Genomic DNA, 21469 nt, shown 5'->3' with positions numbered 1-21469 from the left:
TATTCTTTATGGCATATTTTATTGGTATAAATGAGGTAATTCCTTGAGGATTCCATTCCAGTTTCTTGGCTCTATTTTAGAATAGTTGAAACACTTTTCAAGGAGTTAGATGTAGTGAATAGTATGTGCCAACAACAAAACACTAAGTATATATGTAAACATTTAAAGTTGTTAGCAGTACTTGGAGACTGACTATTCAGAGACGTGTAAATTTCCTGAAGAAAAGCAATCAACAAAGCTTATCTATTGACCTTTAAATACACTGCTACCTGGTAACACAGATGGCAGGAACAAATGTGGTTGCCACAAAGACAGGTCCAGGAGAACATTCTTAAGAAAAGGAATTGAAAAATCTTAGCTTTGCAAATTTACAAAAGCATATGACCACGTGAGCCCAGTGCCAGGAGGCTTAACTAGGGTTCATTAGCTTCAAGGTAAATCTGTCTCCACACTTTTTATAATTCCTTTACTTTAAAACAATTAGAAAACAGGGGAGTTCCTTAATTGTGCAGTTATCTCATTCATGAAGAAAAACCCCAGACTTGCAGTTTAGCAATCCTACTGGATGTTTTGCAACCTTGTACTGAATCAGAACATCTAAAGACAATGAATACAGCTTCTGTTAATTCGCTAGCATAATCAGTTCCCCTCCTGTAGGGTTCTTGGGGACAGAGAAGGAATCTTATTTCTCTCCACTTCCTATTGCCTAACAGAGTCCGTGGTACTTAATAGGTGGTCAATAAATGTTGACCAAATGTCTTGATTCATACATTCCTTAAACAAACAGTGTACTGATTTTTGCTCATTCGACCCTTATTAACTACTTTCACCTAATCTCAAGAAGTTATCACAACTTTGAACTATTTTAAATGAAGCAGAATTAGAAATAGCCAAAGACAGAACAAGGCCCCAAAAGCCCACCAAATCTCAATCACTCGGATTGAGTATCTTCTTAAATAATTCTTGAATCAAAGATTAGTAAACCAAAATCTCCTTTACTTCCCACTGAGGTGTTCAAGACAATAAAAAGACCACATATGTAAACGTAATGAATACGGCACAGAAATACCAGGGTCCACAAGATCTGATCCTAGCAAATTCATAGTTTTCAGTATGTTTCTTATGTAATGGAAAAGAAAAATAATTAAATAAAAGATATTTTTAAAGCTAAGGAAAATATAAGAAAAAATATTAAAAAGCATTAATAAACTTAAACAAATTAAAACAATTCCACTGCTTAATTATCCCAGGAGCTGTTTCTTTGGTAGAACCAATAAAATAGACAAATCTCTGGTAAATCCAATCCAAGGAATCTTTCTTTAAATATTTTTTAAATCTCTGGCTTATGTGCAATATCCCATATTTTATGGACAAACAATAGTTTCCTGTATCAGAGTAAACTATCCAATTCTGTTTATTTTATTTCTTTTTTCTAACTGACATGTAGTTGATTTACAGTGTTGTGTTAATTTCTGCTGTACAGAAAAGTGATTCAGTTATAACTACAGTTATTCAGTTATATTCTTTTCCATTATGGTTTATCACACAGTATTGAATATAGTTCCCTGTGCTATACAGTAGGACCTTGTTCTGTATCCATTCTATATATACTAGTTTGCATCTGCTAACCCCAGACTCCCAATCCATCCCTTCCATTTCCTTTATTTCTTATAAAAAAATTAATACAAGTCACAGTGATGGGACCTAGCCTAGGTTTCGAAAAAGCAAGCTCCCACCTCTCTTGAATTAGAATCAGGAGGATTAAAACATGTAGATTAGAGAATAAGTTTACTAAGAAGAAAATAAAACTTTCACAAGATATCCTTACACCAAAAGTTCTTCCAAGGATTCCCTTAAAGGTCTGTCGCTGATCATTCCCTGGAGTGAGCATGGCTTTCATGAAACATTGGAGGCCATTTCATTGTCCAGGGCTGTGAACTCCTGTCAAGTAGACCTAAGCATACCCCCTGTGTGATTTTCATTAGGCCACTGCAAGGAGCCAGGGCCAGGGATTTATGTGAAAGTGCTTTAAAAAGCATAAACTGTTACAACAAAGCAAGGTGACATTATTATCATCAGTACCATTTTAATAAGGATTGAAGGTCAATATGAGAATCATGATGTTGATAATATCACACCTAGATGAGAAAAACATGCCTGTATGTTTCTCTACTGAAAGAAAATTGGGGAAGCCTTGGTAGAGTTCAGAGTATCTGCAAAATGATTCATTAACTCAATACATACTGGAGGAGAACGTGAACAAGGAAATATTGCTCATGTTTGTAAAGTATAATGTTGAGACTAAGCCCTAGACAGATCTGTGAAGAAGGTAGAACTTGCTTTCATCAAAAACCTTTCCTCTCTGCTTCCTCCCCTCACTCTCTGAATTACTTCCCTTCCCTGGCCCCCAGAGCAGCCCCTGCTGTGGAGCCCCACCCTGGCCTGTCCACTTAAGACACGCTATGCTGATGACTGCATTCTCCCAAGACAGGGATCTCAGCTGGCTCTCACCAACAACTCAGCAACAGCCATGGTTCTGACAGCAAACAGAGCTCTGAGAGAGGCAGTGAGATAATGCACTGGGTGGACAGTAAAACTGAGATCCAACACAGATCTCTCTGTGTTGGGCTGCGAATAATAGGGTGAAATTTAATGGGACAAATATAAAATGCTGAACTTGCAAATCGTCAGTTTCACGTACAAGCAGGTTTAGAGAAATCTGACTTAGTAACAGTTCATGCAAAGAAAAAGAAAAAGCGAGGAGAAGCATAGATATCTTGAGAGCCAACAAGAATGCCTCTGACAGAAAAAAAAGCTGATGCAATCTTAGAGTGCATCAGTAGCCACCCAGTGTCCAGGGCAAGAGAGCTAATACCATGCTCCACTATTCCAAGTTGAGACCATGTTTCCAAGTCCCATATTTTAAAAATGGCATTGACAAAGGCATGTTCCTAGTAGTAGTGGTGATGGAACTAGAAACCATATTAATAATTCATTCAGGATGTGAGGGCAGCCCAGCTGCAACATCTGTCACCCCATTGATAGCCAGGGTTGATTCAGCTGATCTGGCTGGCTAGGCAGGTGTCCCCTTCCTCCCTCCCATGTGTATCCCTCCTGAAGCTGCATGCTCAGTGGAAGAGGATGACCTTCCTCAATAGGGTCCATTCTTCAGTCAAGGATGTACAAGTAGCTGTGCTCCCCTGCTACAACCTCCGAACAAGCTCTCAAGGTCCATTTACAGGAGAACACAGGATAGTCAAGCTTCCAAGACTCCAGTCACTGATTCTTTCCTCCCTTGCTTCCTTCCTTCCTCCCTTCCTTCCTTCCTTCCCTCTTCCCTCCCTTCCTTCTTTCTTTCCATCACTTCTTAATGTCTACTATGTACCAAGCAATATGAAAAGATGTGAGTACCAACATGCGTGCTTGGTCCCAACCCCCCATGAAACTCACAGTCTGCTCTAGGAGATAGTCATATGTTCAGACAAATTACGAAAGCACGCATGAAGCACTATAGCAGAGATCTGCTCAAAGAGGTGCTAATGAGATGCTTGTGGGACGAGGAAGGACCAGAGTGACCACAGAGATTTAGACAAAGAATTGAGACACTCACAAAGATATTTGGAGAATTCCCATGCAGAAAGGAATAATTAGGCTTACTACTAATAGCTTCAGGAGACCACCATGGAGAGACTGGGGAGGAATTCAAGGAGGCGGGTTTTGGCTTAACACACGCAACTTTTACAACTAAAGCTCTCCAGCAATGGAGTAGATGCTCTCAACTTTCCACCCCCAGAATTACGTGAGCAACAGCAGAATGGCCATCTGTAACCACGTGCTATACAGAGAAACCCTTTTTGGGTCTCCTTTATAACTTTAAGTTTCTAAAGACTTAATTCAACTTCAGCTAAGATATTAATGGCTGATTATTTGTTTAATGGCTAAAGATAAAAGTATACTTGGAACTATTTTGCATTTTAACAGGAAATCTTAATGCGAAGAGGAGGTAAGCATCTTCCCTAAAAAAATGGATTTCAATCAGCGTCATGAGTGAAACTATTTGGAGAGAGAGCCATCCCCAAACTCCTCCACTGCCAGAGGTTATAAGCTGGCAGCCAACAAGCCCTGTCTGGTCTGCACATATGTTCTTTTTGACTCACACTGCAATTAAAAAAAAAAAAATTATTGCTAACATTTAAAAGTCTGATTGCACCTAAAAATTCGGATTTTTGTCTTGTATTGAAAACTCAGATCTAGTAACGTTGGGCCTGTATTTATTGCAAGATAATGATTATTAGAGACTGAATAACTTCCCTTTAAAAGAAGCATGTACTCTTTCCAGTTCACCATACTCTCCACCACTCCCCATTATCCCAATACCCAGGTCAAGCATATGGTTGCCGTTTAGCATGGTGCTTATGCCACTGTATTTACAGTTCCTGTTCTAAAACATGTAGGAAGTCACCTGCGCTGTGGAGAGCCTTTATAGCACCTTTGACATTACCTGCATTTAAATAATTCTGCTTCCCTTCTAATACAGACTCTTTTTTAAAGTTCCTAATTAAATGTTTTTGCAGATTAGCCTCTGCGTAATTAGGAAAATTGATCCATTGTTAGATTGGCCCTGCCTAGTTCAGCGCCTCTTTAGGAAATGCATCGTCTTGTCTAAGCACAATTTTCCTCTGGTCCCACAATGTTGGCCTCAGACTTGAATAGCTCACAGTGTTTTATGTAAGCAATTGGAATTAAGTGTGCAACCTGCCAACTGCTCTACATTTAAAGTTCTTTTCCTCCAGAAATGGAAGGAGATTATCACTAGCGCCTTACATTGTCATTTCAGAAGCAATTGTATTATTCCTACTCTGTTGTTTCCCATTGTTCGTAATAAAATCGGGTAAGTGAGCACAAAGGAAGGTACTTGTAGGTGGCATGTTTACCATTTGGAAATTAGATGCTTAAACCAGACACATTTAAGCAACATCAAAAAGTGGTTTCATTTCTTTCACTTTTCACTGTTTTTCAAAGAGCGCATGTTGGCCCATAGGCACCTCTTCTGAATCAATTGTTTAATCCTCTCCTTGGTCTTCATTTTCATTAAAAGATATTTCTATTTGAAGGAGGGACTCTCATACATTGTTGGTGGAAATGCAAAATGGTACAGTCACTTTGGAAAACAGTTCTGACAGTCTCTCAAAACATTAAATATACACTAACCACATGACCTAGCTGTTCTACTCCTAGGTGTTTACCCAAGGGGAAAAAAATAAAATCTATGTCCTGGCACAGACTTGTACATAAATGTTTATAACTGCTCTATTTTTAAGAGCCAGAAACTGTGAACAACTCAAATGTTCATCAACACATGAATGGATAAAACTGTGGTTTTCATACAATGAATAATAGTCAGCAATAAAAAGAAATAGACTATGTATAAACCTCAAAATAATTATGGATGAATCTTAAAATAATTATGCTCAGTAAAAAAAAGCCAGACCAAAAAAAAAAAAATACTTACTATATGATTCCATTTGCATAAAATTCTAGAGAGTGCAAACTAATCTACAACAACAGAGAACAGATCAGTGGTCGCATGGTGTGGGGCAGGGCAGGAGAAAGAGATTACAAAGGGGCACATGGAAACTTCTGAGGGTGGTGGATGTGTTCACCATCTTTATTGTGGTATCACCCCATGACTGTATACCTATGTCAAAACTTATCAAATTATACACTTTACATACAACTTACTGTATGTCAGTTATACCTCACTAAAATTCTTATAAGTAAATAGCTATAAAATAAAAACCTTAGAGTAAGTTAGGCATCAGAAAGCACTTAATACACATCCAGCTCTATATTATATGTTAGATGTTACACGTTACAATAGCATTTAATAGGAGAGCAAATTGAAGCTAGCTCTCAAGATGGAAATATCACTAATTTTGCACAAAAGTCTTAGGTGACCAGAGCAAATGGTGAATATACAGATGTCTCATTTTCAGATACAGTGGTTGATAGGTGATCTTTACTGAGGTCATCGCAAAACTATGTGTTCACATTTCCAAAAAAAAAAAAAAAAAGCAAAAAAAGGGAACAGAATAAGTTTATCAAACTATTCATTGACCTTAAGTTTTTTCTTTTTTAAAATTGAGCTATAATTCACATATCCTAAAATTCACCCTTTCAAAGAGTACAATTCAGTAATGTCTAATATACTCACAAAGTTGTACAACCATAGCCACTGTGTAATTCCAGAATATGTTCATTATCCTGAAAAGAAACCCTGTACCCATTAAGCAGTCACTCCCCATTCCTTCCTCTCCCCAGCCCTGGCCAGTCAATTTTCTGTCTCTCTGGATTTGCTGATCTGCACTATTCACATGGAAATGAAATGGAATAAAATCATACGATAGATGGACTTTCATGTCTGGTTTCTTTCATTTGGCATAACGTTTTCAAGATTCATCCATGTCATAGCACGTGTCAGAACTTGTTACTTTTTATGGGTAAATAATATTCCATTGTGTGAATACCATATTCCTCATTTGGTGGATACTTGGGTTGTTTCCACTTTTTTGGCTATTGTGAATGATGCTATTATATATGTACAAGTTTTTGTGTAGACATATGTTTTCAATTCTCTTGAGTATAGGATGAGATTTCTGGGTCACAGGGTAATTCTATGTTTAACTTTCTGAGGAATTGCCAAACTACTTTACAAAACAGCTGCACCAATTTACATTCCCACCAGCAATGTATGAGGCTTCTCATTTCTTCACCAACACTTATTATTGTCCACCTCTTTTATCATAGTCATTCTAGTGAGTGTGGAGTGGTTTTGATTTGCATTTTCCTAATAACCAATGACGCTGAGCATCTTTTCATTCAATGACCTGATGAAGCCTCAGAAAACAAACAGGATTAGATCTGACTGGTACCTGAATAAAGGACCACCTTCTCCTCCCCTTTCTCCCTTTCTATACCAAGAGGTCATTCATTTGTTCGTTAAACGAGTTTACACTGAGACTGGCTCAGCCCTGGGTGAGGCACAGCCAAAGATTCTAAAGAAATAGATATGATGGCCTCTCCCATCAGGAAGCTTAAATTATAATTGAGAATAAAGTGACAAAAGAATCATAATAAACATATACCTTAAAGATAACTTAAAGAATATGTATCTTAAAAGATTAGGTAAAAGATCATTTCCAAGTAGAAATTCCTCCCTAATGCCCTCCAGCCCCTAGGCACTCCTTGTAGGAGCTGTAAACCAACATGCACGCTGCCTAAAAACACTTAAATGTACGTATGGTGAGAGACAGGTTCAGGGCTTTGTGAACAAACTGAATTAAATCAGTATGTCCTGGTTCTGGTGTGTCCTGGCTCTCTCTTGCTGACAGATTCACTTGACAGGGTTTTGTTACATACCTTCTACGTGTGAAGGGCTGACATTCCAGTCGGGCTGCCGGGGCAGATACTCAGGCGCTTCTGGAGGCCAAATGTGCATCCTCACATAGAAACTGGTGGGAGCTCGCCTCTGCTCTGGTGTGCCTCCCAGGGCATCCTTTCCTTCATCTGCTCCCCGCGCCTCGGGGGTTAGATTGCTCCGTCTCCACCATGGCTGTCCCTGGGTTTCTGCTGTCTTCCTCCCTAACACCCTGAGGGCTGGCCAAGCAGCCATGCCGGCATCCTCTTTCACTGAGGACTCAGCAGCAGAACTGGTTATGCTAGGACACGGTGTTAGAGAAGAGAGCTGGCACATGGCCTGTGTTTCCAGAATCTTGTCTCCTTCCACTGATCTTTGAGGAGACAAGAGAAGTAGGCAGAGCAGTGAGGCAGAAAACATTTGCAAGCAGCAAAAGCATCCAATGGCAGACTTCTGGATGTCTAGCGTTCAGACTAAAACCAGAAATGGGTATCTATAGGCTAAGTTGAGTAAACAAGATGCAATAAGATTCTTCCACAGTGCTTGACACCTAATAGAATGCTTGTTGAACCAATTGTGTCATCAGTCACATGCCAGGCAGACATCTAAAGAAAACCATCTAGTCCATCCTTCTAAACTTAGCAATCATATATATGCATCAACATGCATATCTAAATCCTTAATACTCATAGGACTATGGTCCTGAAAGACCATAGTTAAGTTCTGAACCTTAATATAGCTCAAAACTACGGCAGTGAATGCTGGTGGGTACAAGCCCCAGTTTTGCTGCTTACCAGTTACAGATTGCATGATCTTGGGCAAGTCATTTACAACGTCAAAAATCTCAATTTCCTTACAGGGAAGGTCGTTGATACCTCTGAACAGCATTCTGTTCTAACTTGTTTCTCCTTGTGGCACACTTAGTGCCTCCGGCTTCTTTTACTTCGGTTTTGGTTTCCTGCTTCCCAGCTGGGCCAGCTCCATTTTTCTGCAAAATGGACAAGCCTGTGTAAAGTAAAAATAAAATAAGCTTTTTGAAAAATCACAATGTCAATCTCTAAATGAGTCATATGTCACAAGACATTTTAGCATAACAGTAAAGAACATGATGGCTGAGTCCTAAGGCGTTTGATACTTGGCAGACCTGGATTCCAGTTCTGATTCTGACAGCTACCAGCCATGTGATCTTGGACAAGTTACTTAACCTCACTACGCTTGGTTTTCTCATTTGTACCTCCCTGTGGTGAGGTTTAAGTGACATCAGACATATACAACGCTTCGCACAGGGCCTGGCACACAAAGAGGGAGCAATTGATATCAGTTATTATTCTCTTGGCAAACATGATCTCTAAATTAGTTTCCCCAGAATGAAAGTGACATAGATGCATGACGTTTGTTAAAGTTTGGAAGAGTCCCATATGCCAGTCCTTTAATTCCATTCATCCTCCGGTGAAAATCTCCATCTGGATAGCAATTTACACTTCCAGATCCACTTTCACAAATACTGCGTTTTAACCTCCAACTTTTAGTCTTTTTCTTTTTTTATATGCCACACAGCATTATCGCAAGCCCCAATTTTTACACACAAAAAGATGACAAAAGTCAAAGAAAATGGAGCATTGGCTATTAGTTACCATCAAACTTAAGCAAATATCCCTAACCATTTAATGAATTAATTAGCTGGTTTTTTCCCTTAGTAAGACTAGTACAGAGGACCATTATTTTTGCTTTATCAATATTTTATTAACGTGTTAATTCAACGTGAATTATGCCAACATGAAATTAACATGCAGGGCTAGAGACCCGCAGAGATATATTATCTCCTCTACTTTGAGAGAAGAGAGTTCTAAGTGCACTAAGGGCCAATGTCAGTTCAAACGGGCAATGCTTGCTGACCCCTAAGCAAGATCTCGATCCCCTGCTGGGTACAATTATCCCTACATAACACTAGGTGCTCCTACTGTGTGCCCTGCAGAGACAGGAGAGCTGAAACTGCATCAAACAATTTCTAAACATAAAGGAATGTTTTCTAGTTGTGGAAGAAAAGACAAAAGAACAACACCAGACAGCATATAATCACACGCTACACTATTCGGGACAGACTGTGACTGCCCACAGGTAGTGGTTTTCAAAAACGCTAGGCACCTGGAGTTCTAAATAAATCCTTTCCTCAGCATCCAATATGTAAAAGAGACACAAGAGGATTGAAGAAGTGGAGAGTCCCTCCCCCGTGGCCTTCTGGTGACAGAGATCACAGGTTTTAAAACTGCCAGGACTTGAGAGATGGGTAAGGTTTGCAGGACACAGGTGGGGGGTGGGGGAGGCATTCCAGCTAGGAGGAAGAGTAAAGGGAAAGGCAAGGTGGAAATTCAAAGTAAGAAGTTCTGTGCCAACCTGGTGAACAACTAGTGAGAAGGTAGTGAATAGGTGTTCAAAGGCTCCCACACGATGCTTCTGTTTCCCAGCCTGAACTGATTTTTTTAATATTTTAAGCCTGGTGAAATAGTTAACAGACTCCCTAAACCAGGGCAGATGGGAAACTTAAGGTTAACGGTGTGCAGTCCATGAAGGTGTCGTGTCATTATTCTTTGTTTCAGAATCATTTCAAGTAGTTGTCAGAGGTAACGGCTTCCGACACGCCCGCAACGTGGACAGGGTCCTCTGCAGCTTCAAGATCAACGAGTCAGTGACGCTCAGTAAGTTCTCGTGGAGTTTGGGGGTTTCTACCACCTGCTTCGCCTGCCTCGGGGAAGGGCTCCCCAGCCCCATCTTCTAGCGAGGCCACACACAGGAAACTACAGAGAAGGGCCTTCCCTGCTAGAAGGGCCACCAGCAAGGGCATAGCTAGCCACTGCGGCGCCCTTGCTCCCATCAGGAGAGGCGGCAGGCACTTGTTTTCCAGTCCACCAGCATTTGCACCAAGTTCAAAACTCTCAGCCGTCAGTGCAGGCCCTGGCTGCTTAGGGCTTACGAAGCTTGATGTTCCTTAACAAGGTATTCGGGACTCTCAAGCACAAGAGGGAAAAATAAATGGTCTAAATGTATTAATTCTGAGTAAACTAAAAGCCAAACTGTGCGACTTGCGTGTGTAGATTCTGGAAGTTTGTTCAATCCGGATGATTCTTGCTTTGGAGTCGCCAAAAAGCTCTCATCAGGGTGAATACCTGACCTGAAATACAGGCATATGGAAGTAAAACTAAGTGCATTTCATGGGAAAAAAGATGACTTGTCATAACATTGGCACTTTCGCAAGACATTTGTAGCAGGCAAGTTCTTAATTTAAAGACGTGTGTGATTCAGATTGCTGTCCAGGAAAGATGGGGAGACAGATGACAGAAAGACAAATGCCAGGAGCCCTGGTTATTATTTACATCTGGCATTCATCACACAGATAATTATTGGTTCAGTATCTCCAGCGATAAACCGTAATAACATACTGTATTTTCTGTAGTGCTATGACATTTTGAATACCACACATCTTTTTGCCACAGCTGCCCTGGGAGGTAGAAAGAGCAAAGAGGAAGGAAAGGATACTCAAGCTTATTGACTAACCATTCACGCTAGTTTGGTCCTCCTGATAGCATTACGGAGTAGGTACTATACTGTTTTTAAAAAGGAAGAATTGAAGGGTATGCCTTTTCCTCTCTATAGCATCTTGAAACCCACTTCAATATTTAAACAGGTATGCAATGGCATCTTTACAAACATCTGGGATTCCTGAATTTGGAATAATTCCAAAGATTTGAAACAGTCAGTTAATTTTTCTTGATACTTGGAAATGCCCTCACATATCCAAAAAGTACATGCTATTTGAAAACATCTTGAAGTATCCCCAAGAAGTCACAGTGTGAAAGTTGGACGTGCACCCTCTAAAGTCCTTCCTTTTTTTCCCCTTTAATTTGTGGTGTCATCCAAGTCCGCCTTCCCTCTCTCCTTAACCAGAATCATAAATCTAAGATCAGAAACTCCTGAGGGTTAAACTCAAAAGACACCAACGCCTTCCAAAGAAGGCTTCCCAGACAAGCAAGCCTTTGGACCCAACCCCTCTCTGAACATGAATGGACATGGGGTGTAGCGTTGCCATTCCTTGAAAGGTTACGCAGAGATGCTATATGATGATAACAAAAAAATGCAAATTTACTATGGATTCGTAGAGTGACATACTGAATGCATATTTTCCAGCTTCTCCATGCAATTTTATTTCTTGGGAAACTAGCTTCTCTTCCTTTCCTAATACAAACTTGCAAACACCCGCACGGGCTCTCCACCTGATTCATAATCAGAAAGGAATAAAGGCCTTTGGGGTAGGGATTTAGCTTAAACCACAAACCTAATTGTGCCTCCAGCACAAGTGCTGACAGTTTGGAGAAAAGAAAGGCAGTGACTCAACCACATTATATGCTGCAAGTAACACTCCTGAACTCAAATAAATAGTTATTAAAAATATTCTAGCTAAGGGGAAAATATTGGAATTTGAAAAATAATTGTCATTCATTTATTAATTCATCTGTTCTTTTACATTCAGTAAATAATATGAACAAGAAACTGTGGAGGACAGAAAAGATAAATAAATTTTAAAATGCAACATATTCAATTCTACATTTTTCTACCAACCTTATGAATGTAAGTATCTCATTGAGTTGTCCCCATAAAATAAAATAAATTTAGATTCTTTTACTTTTCCCATTCTCCTTTCCCACTTCTACATCCAAGTTTTAAATTATCTGTTTTAATTTTTATAGTATATATTTCCTCTTTCAAGATTTTTTCCTAAATACTGCATTACATTTTATAACAAAAAAAGAGAATAGAAGTGCCCTTATCAACCATAATAAGACTAATTGCAGGCCGGATACTGAAGCTATGGCTGTTACGATATAAGCCTTGGAGTCTTCAACAAATAAAGTATTATTTGTAGCAGATTATATAAAGAAAAACAGTTAAATAAAAAATAGCAAATTGAGGTCTTCCCTGGTGGCGCAGTTGTTGAGAGTCTGCCTGCCGATGCAAGGGATGCAGGTTTGTGCCCCAGTCTGGGAAGATCCCACATGCTGCGGAGCGGCTGGGCCCGTGAGCCATGGCCGCTGAGCCTGCGCGTCCGGAGCCTGTGCTCCGCAACGGGAGAGGCCACAACAGTGAGAGGCCCGCGTACCGCAAAAAATAAATAAATAAATAAATAACAAATTGAAAAAACTATGAACACCCTTTAACATTATTGCACTAAGACACAAATAAAACACCAACATATTAATACCAAAATGTTGAAGTTGTTTAAATATATTCTTAGATGATAAATATAACCAGAAAATTAAAGGCATAGGTTAATACCTATGTCTCTCCTGCTTTCCTTGCCTTTGCTTAAAAAGAACGTAAACAAATCAACCACTTAGGAATCTAAAACAATTTCTGGACTTGTTTCTGGTCAATATAATAGATCCAAAATTCTGCATAAAATATGATTTTAAAAGTTGTGACATGTGGCCTTGCTCAAGGGAATGAGGAGGAAACCCCCAGGCACAGGAGACAAAAAGGGAATGCAAAATCTAAGCAGGAAGCAAAGCTCTGGGGGCTCTGGGCCTGAGGGGTCTTCAGGCTGTGATCTAGCTACTGATGTAGATACAGGGCACCAGCAAGACAAGCAGGCAAAAGCAGAGCCCCCTGTAGAAATCAGGCTCTAAGGGCTGTACTAGACATTGAATGGGGACAGGGAAAGCTGCTCAGTGATTCAAGGAAGCAGGCAGGGGAATAAAGGTAAGATGCTTTACCAGCCGCATAATACAGAAGCACCAAGTCAGGAAACTAACTCCAAAATATGTCCGTGGCCATCCAGATCCCTGTGACCCTGGCAGAGGCAGTATACATCCAGTCCAACCTACACCACTCCTGAAGCCATAACCCCCTCTGAAGATGGGCTCGCAACACCAAATGATAAATCATATGATAAGAGATGAAAGAAAACGGAGAGCAAGCAAGAAGACTAAAGAGGAATTTGAAAGAGGATGTAAAATAAACACATTTAAAGTGTCTAAAAACAAGAAAACAAGTCAAATAAACAGTCAACACCTTACACCTAAAGGGACTAGAAAAATAAGAACAAACAAAACCCAAAGTTACTAGAAGGAAAAATAAATAAAGATCAGAGTGTAAATAAAACAGAGAATCAAAAAACAGCAGAAAAGATCAATGAAACTAAGAGCTGTTTCTTTGAGAAGATTGACAGAATTGACAAACCTTTAGCCAAACTCATCAAGAAAAAAAGAGAGAGGATCCAAATAAATAAAATCAGAAATGAAAGAGAAGTTACAACCGACACCAGAGAAATACAAAGGATCATAAAAGATTACCACTGGGTTGGCCAAAAAGTGTCTTCAGTTTTCTAAGAAAAAATAAAAGACACATTTTTCATTTTCACCAAGAATTTTATGGAACAACTTTATTCACCATTTTGTTCCACTACCTTCTGCCACTTTTCAGGCAACTTCATAATTCCATCTTCCCAAAACTTTTTATCTTTTTGAGCAAAGAACTGGTCCCGTTGCCTTTTACAGTCTTCCAGGGAATTGAAATTTTTTCTATTAAGAGAATTTTTTAAAGACTGAAATAAATGGAAATCTGAAGGTGCAATGTCTGGTGAATACGGCAGATGAATCAGAACTTCCCAGCCAACCTGTAACAGTTTTCGCCTGGTCATCAAAGAAACATGTGGTCCTGTGTTATCCTGATGGAAGATTGTGCGTTTTCTTTTGACTAATTCTGGACACTTTTCGTCGAGTGCCACTTTCAGTTGGTCTAATTGAGAGCAGTACTTGTTGGAATTAATCGTTTGGTTTTCTGGAAGGAGCTCATAATAGAGGACTCCTTTCCAATGCCACCATATACACAACATCACCTTTTTTGGATGAAGACCAGCCTTTGGTGTGGTTGGTGGTGGTTTATTTCACTTGCCCCACGATCTCTTCCATTCCACATTGTTGTACAGTACCCACTTTTCAACACCCATCACAATTTGTTTTTAAAATGGAATGTTTTAATTACGTTTCAATAGAGAATCGCATGTGGAAACATGGTCAAGAAGGTTTTTTTCCACTTAACTTATGTGGAACACAAACACCAAAGTGATTAACATAAATAACCAAGCTGATGCAAATGATTTTCAACACTTGATCTGGGTATTTTGAGTATGTCGGCTATCTCCCACGTAATATAACATTGATTGTTCTCAATTATTGTTTCAATTTGATCACTATCAACTTCAACTGGTCTACCCGACTGTGGAGCATCGTCCAGTGAGAAATTCCCAGCATGAGACTTTGCAAACCACTTTTGACATGTTCGATCAGTCACAGCACCTTCTCCATTTGCTGCACAAATCTTTTTTTGTGTTTCAGTTGCGTTTTTACCTTTCTTGCAATAATAAAGCATAATATGCCAAAAATGTTGCTTTTTTTCTTCCATCTTCAATATTCAAATGGCTACACAAAAATTCACCAATTTTGATAGTCTTTTTTTAAATGCACACTGATATGACTGCCATCACATACAATCTAACAAAACTGTTTTGAATGAAGTTAAAGACAACTAAGTGCTACTAGAATTAGCTAGCTACTAGAATTAGATTATTTTCTTACAGAAATAATCAAACAAACCTTTTGGCCCACCCAATACAAACAATTATATGACAATAAAATGGACAACCTAGAAGAAATGGATAAATTCCTAGAAATGTGCAATCTCCCAAGACTGAATCAGGAAGAAATAGAAAATATGAACAGGCTAATAATGACCAGTAATGAAATTCAATCATTACTTTAAAAAACTTTCAACAAATGAAAGTCTAGGACCAGACAATTTCACAGGGAAATCCTACCAAACTTCAAAGAAGAGTTAACATCTATCCTTCTCAAACTGTTCCAAAAAAAATTAAAAGTGAAGAGGAATTCTCCTGAACTCATTCTACAAAGCCAACATCACTTTAATAACAAAACCAGACAAAGATACCACAAAAAATAATTACAGGTCAATATCACTGATGAACATAAATGCAAAAATCCTCAGCAAAATATTAGCAAACTGAATTGAACAATACGTTAAAAGGATCATACACCATGATCAAGTACGATTTATCCCAGGAACACAAGGATGGTTCTGTATCCACAAATGAATCAACATAATACACCACATTAACAAACTGAAGAATAAAAACCATATGATAATTTCAGTAGATTCAGAAAAAGCTTTTGACAAAACCCAACATCCTTTTATGGTAAAAACTCTCCAGAAAATGGGCATAGAAGGAACATACCTCAACATAATAAAGGCCATGTATGACAAACCCACAGGCAACATCATAATCAATGATGAAAAGCTGAAAGCATTTCCTGTAAGATCAGGAACAAGACAAGGATCCCACTCTTGCCACTTTTATTCAACATGGAATTGGAAGTCGTAGCCACAACACTCAGAAAAGGAAAAGAAATAAAAGGAATACAAATTGGAAAGGGAGAAGTAAAACTGTCACTGTTTGCACATGATATGGTTCCATACATAGAAAATTCTAGAGACCCTACCAAAAACCATTTGAACTGAAATGAGTTCAGTAAGGTGGTAGAATACAAAAGTAATATACAGAAATATGTTGCATTTCTAAATACTAATTATTAACTATCAGAAAGAGAAATTAAGAAAACAATCACATTTACAATTGTATCAAAAATAATAAAATACCTAGGAATAAATCTGATCAAAGAGGAAAAAGATTTGTATTCTGAAAGCTGTAAGAGATTGATGAAATAAATTCAAGATGACAAAATAAATGGAAAGATATTTGGTGCTTATGGATTGGAAGAATCAATATTGTTAAAATGACTATACTACCCAAGGCAATCTACAGATTCAGTGCAATCCCCATCAAAATGCCAGTGGCATTTATCACAGAACTGGAACAAATAACTCTAAAATTTGTATGGAAACCCAAAAGACCCCAAATAGTCAAAGCAATTTTGAGAAAGAAGAACAAAGCTAGAGTTGTCACACTCCTTGATTTCAAGCTATACTACAAAGTTACTGTAATCAAAACAATATGGTACTGGCATGAAAACAAACACATAGATCAATGGAACAGAATAGAGAGCCTAGAAATAAACCCATGCTTATATGGTCAATTAATCTACAACAAAGCAAGCAAGAATATACAATGAGAAAAGACAGCCTCTTCAATAAGTGGTATTTGGAAAACTGTACTACTGCATGCAATAGAATCAATGTGGACTACTTTCTTATACTATATGCAAAAGTAAACTCAAAAATGGATTAAAGGCTTACATGTAAGGTCTGAAACCATAAAACTAGAAGGAAACATAGGCAGTACTCTCTTTGACATCTGTCTTAGCAATATTTTTTTGGATCTGTCTCATCACACAAGGGAAACAAAAGCAAAAATAAACAAATACACCAACCTAAAAGCTCTTACACAGCAAAGGAAACTATCAGCAAAAGGAAAGGCCACCTATTGAATGGGAGAAGATGTTTGTAAACTATATATCTGATAAGGGATTAATATTCAAAATATACGAAGAACTCATACAACTCAACATCCAAAACAATAAACAGCCCAATTGAAAAATAGGCAGAGAATCTAAATAGACGTATTTCCAAACAAGACATACAGACGGCCAACAGGCACATGAAAAGATGCTGAACATCACTAATCATCAGAGGAAAGCAAATCAAAACCACAAGGAGTTACTACCTCACACCTCTCAGAATGGCTGTCATCAAAAGATAAAGTGCTGGCAAGGATGTGGAGAAAAGGGAACACTTGTACAATGTTGGTGGGAATGTAAATTGGTGTAGCCACTGTGGAAGACAGTATGGAGGTTCCTCAAAAACTTAAAAATAGAACTGCTATATGATTTAGCAATTTCACTTCTGAGTATTTACCTGAAGAAAACATTAATTTGAAAAGATATATGCATGCCAATGTTCATTGCAGCATTATTTACGATAGCCAAGATGTAGAAGCAACAAACAACCAAAACAAAATGAAAACTGATTTCTAGATGCAGAGAAAAGAATGGGTGGTTGCCAGAGAGGAGGGAGGTTGGGGGGTGGGGGGTGAAATAAGTGAAGGGAGTTAAGAAATACAAACCTCCAGTTATAAAATAAATAAGCCACAGGGATTTAATATACAGCAGAAGGAATATGATTAATAATATTGTAATGACTTTGTGTGGAGACAGATGGATACTAGATTTATCATGGTGCTCATTTCATAGTGTAGGAAAATGTCAAATTACTGTGTAGTACACCTGAAACATAATATTGTACATCAACTAATTTCAATTAAAAAATGAAATAAAGTGTGTGAGGAAATCAAACAGAGCAAAGGGGAAGAACATTCAACAAAGGCACATTTGCAGAGAACCTAGTGTAAATTTTAGAGCTGAAGAAGTTTATTCACTGAAATACAACTTAATGGATAGACTAAGGAGTGTGATTAGACACAGATGAAGATGAAATGCATGAACTGGAAGAGAGATATGAGAAAATCGTACCCCTCAACTAAAGCACCAGACCCAGATTTTTTTCATCTAAGTTTTACCAGACTTTAAGGGACAGATGACTCATATCTGATACATACTCTTCCAGAGAAAAGAAATAGAGAAAAAGGGTTTTACTTCATTTTATGAAAATGATATAATCTTGATTTTTTTAAAAAACTGGACAAGACACTAGTAGTAGAAAATACTTGAAATCAATTTCTTTGATGACAAACATAAATAAAATATTGGTAAACAAAATCCAGCAATGTATTTAAAAAGGACCAGGATAAGTAAGATAATTTTAAAGAATGAGGGGGAATTTGCCTCTCACGTAGCAAAATTTTTTGATGCCAAGAAGACATTAAAGTTCATTATCCATTCCAAATTTTTAAAATATATACTTTTAGAAAACTAGGAGTAGGTTAAGTCTTCTTTAACATAATAAAAAAATACATACAGATATTTAAATTCAAAACTCAACATCATTTTATGGTAAATCACTAAATAGAGATATTAACTTTACAGTTAGGAAGAAAAAAGCAGGACAACTCGTTTCACCATTATTATTTAACATTAATCTGGAAGTTTTAGCAGTGCTGTCCAATAGAACTTTCTGTGATAATGAAAATGTTCAAAATGTAGCCAGTGTGGTAGCCACAAGCCACATGTGGCTTACTGGGGACTTGAAGAGTGACTAGTGCAGTTGAGGAACTGAATTTTTTAATTCATTTAATTTTAATTAACTTGAATGTCAATAGCCACCTATGGATAGTGACTACTGTATTAGACAATGCTATAGGTATTACAGTAATGCAAGAAATCTAATGAGAGATATAAGTACAGGAAACGAGAGCCAAACGTTATTACTTTAAAAGGACGGTTGTGTCGTCCTGCAAAACTAAAAGAGAATCAACAGACTACTACACTAATAAGAAGGTTATTAAAACTGGATGATTTCAAAATAAATACCTTCCTTATAATAATCAATAGCTTTGCCAGAATCTAGCAATGACCAAACATCACAGAAAAAATACAGCAGCAGCATATAAAATCTGGTAAGAACTAATTTAACGAAATTTGTAGAGACATATAGGAAGAAAATTACACAACTCTGTGAGGGAAATGAAGAAAACGTAAGTCAATACAGAGGCAGTATAGACTCATGGCATAGAACGTACACTGGAACCACCCAGGAAAAGAACCCTGTTTCTGTCTGAAAGCTTTGTGACCATGGCAAGTTACAGTATTTAACATCTCCAAGCCTCAATTTCTCTATCTGTAAAATGAGTATGGCAATAATAGCACCTCTGTGGTGGACTGTTATGATGTTTCAGTGTGAGAATTAGAGCTCAGAACAGGGCCAAGCATGCAGTAAGCAGTCGATCAATGTTGGCTGCTAATATTAATTTATTATTATCATTATCACTATTATTCAATGGAGCGGTAATTGAGGATTGCAAAGATACCGGTTGTCTTCAAATTAATATTTACTTTTACTACAATCCCAATGAAAGGTCCAATGGGACTTTTGAAGTTAACAAAATAATTCTAAAGTGTATATATGGAAGAATAAACATTTAAGAATAGCCAAGAAAAATGTGGAAACTTGCCCTAGACGATTTTAAGATGTATAAAAAATCTGCAGTAATTTAAACAGTGTATGACTGGTGCCACAAAAGGCAAACCAAACAGAACAGGAAAAACGAAGTCCATGAAAAGAACCAAGCACTTCTGTGAATTTAGTGTAAAATAAAATGACCTTTCTTATCGGTGGGAAAAGAGTGGATTATTCAAAAATGGTATTGAGACAACTGGCTAACCTCTTAGAAAAATGATTCAGTTCAATTTTTATCTCACACCTTACATCTAAACAAATTCCAGATGAAAAATTTAAACGTGAACATGAAACTATAGAAGTTTTAGAAGGAAACAAAAAAAAATATTTACATAATTTTCCAGTGGGGAAAGACTTTTTAAGCATAACTGAAAGAAGATACCATGAAGGAAAATTTGAATGGTTTGAGTACATATTTTTTAATTCTTTAAACCTCCCCCCCTCCAAAAAATCTAAAGGGAAACAGAAAACATGCTAAATTATTTGTAAGACATAGAACAAACAAAGGATCAATAACTTTAATATGTAGACAGCTCTTAAAATCAGTAGAAAATGTGAGCACATCCATGGGTAAAAGATATGCAAAGGAAATTTACAAGGAAAATAATGGCAAATAACCATGTGGGAAATGCTCACTGTAATCAAGGAAACACAAATTAAAATAATCTGTCAAACTGGCAAAGATTAACAAAAAATACAATTCCCAATATTGGCAAAGATATAGAGTAAGAAGTGTTTTCATTCATCATTGGTGAGAGAGACCATTGAATCTTTTGGAATTTTTTTTTTTTTTGGCTGCGTGGTTCCCCAACCAGGGATTGAACCCAAACCGCCCAACCCCTCCGCTGCCGCCGACAGTGAAAGCCTGAAATCCTAACCACTAGACCACCAGGGAACTCCCCAGGAAGGCCATTCTTAAAATGAATCAACTGCTTTTATACATTTTTTGACCCAGAATTTCAATTTCAACTTCATCAAAAGGAAATGATTGAGAATGTTAACAAAGACTCAGCTACAAGATGTTCATCATAATAGTGCTCATGATGGCAAAAAGAAAAAAGGAGACAAAAAAGGAGGAGGGAGGAAGGAATGAATTTGGGATGGAAGCAAGAAAGGAAGGGAGGGAGGGAGAGGAAGGAAAGAAAGTAAACAAATGGAAACATTTAAATGGTAACATAAATGTTTAACGGTAGTTAATTTGTTATATAAATTATACTTTACCCTTAAATAATTAATACTGGGGGAAAGATGAATAATTACTTATGTGGGAAAGATGTTAACGATACTGCTTCATATGTTAAAAATAAGTTACAAAACAGTGCCTTGATGCTATTCCTGTTTTAGACACATATATTTGTATGCAAAGAGAGAGAGAAATGTGAAAGACACACAACCAAATTTTAACAGTAGTTACCTCTGAATGAGACCGCTATTAGTTTTTACTTTCTTTTTTCTGTTCATCTAAGTTTTCTAGGTTTTCTATGATCATATGTCCCTTCCGTCATAAGAAAAAAAATAACCACGACCATTATTTAAATTTTAACTTTAAAATTCTTGTTAATTATTTAGGCCAAACACGCATCTTAAGTTTAGCATTTGGTTGGTTCTCCAGTCACCAGGCTGAACTCACTCCTGGCCAAGAAAATATCTTGGAAATCTTCACACAAACTTTATTTATTCTGGATGCACTTTTTCCTACTCCAGTATTCGGTGTATCGTGCCAAGAAAAGATCCACTTTCAGTTGGAAATCCACTTGTAGAGAGATTAGAATGCTAAAAAGGAGACGCTGGGTTAGGAGCTGACAAATGATCCATTTTAACGAACAGTAAATAAAAAATGAATGTTTTTACTAATACAATAATGAAAAACATGCTAGACTATCCTGGTGTTGCATG

General features: G+C 37.7%; 1 protein-coding gene across 1 annotated transcript in view; it reads left to right on the top strand.

Moving 5' to 3' along the window:
- Window positions 1-21469, top strand: part of ANTXR1 (ANTXR cell adhesion molecule 1) — a 238597-nt gene that overhangs the window by 79977 nt on the left and 137151 nt on the right. The window contains 1 exon segment of the mRNA XM_029231442.1: window positions 10015-10113. Coding sequence (XP_029087275.1) covers window positions 10015-10113 — 99 coding nt within the window.

Source organism: Monodon monoceros, unplaced genomic scaffold, assembly GCF_005190385.1.
Source record: "Monodon monoceros isolate NGI ecotype Baffin Bay Population unplaced genomic scaffold, NGI_Narwhal_1 Super_Scaffold_19, whole genome shotgun sequence".
NCBI lineage: Eukaryota > Metazoa > Chordata > Mammalia > Artiodactyla > Monodontidae > Monodon > Monodon monoceros.
This window is presented reverse-complemented; position numbering and strand designations above follow the sequence as displayed.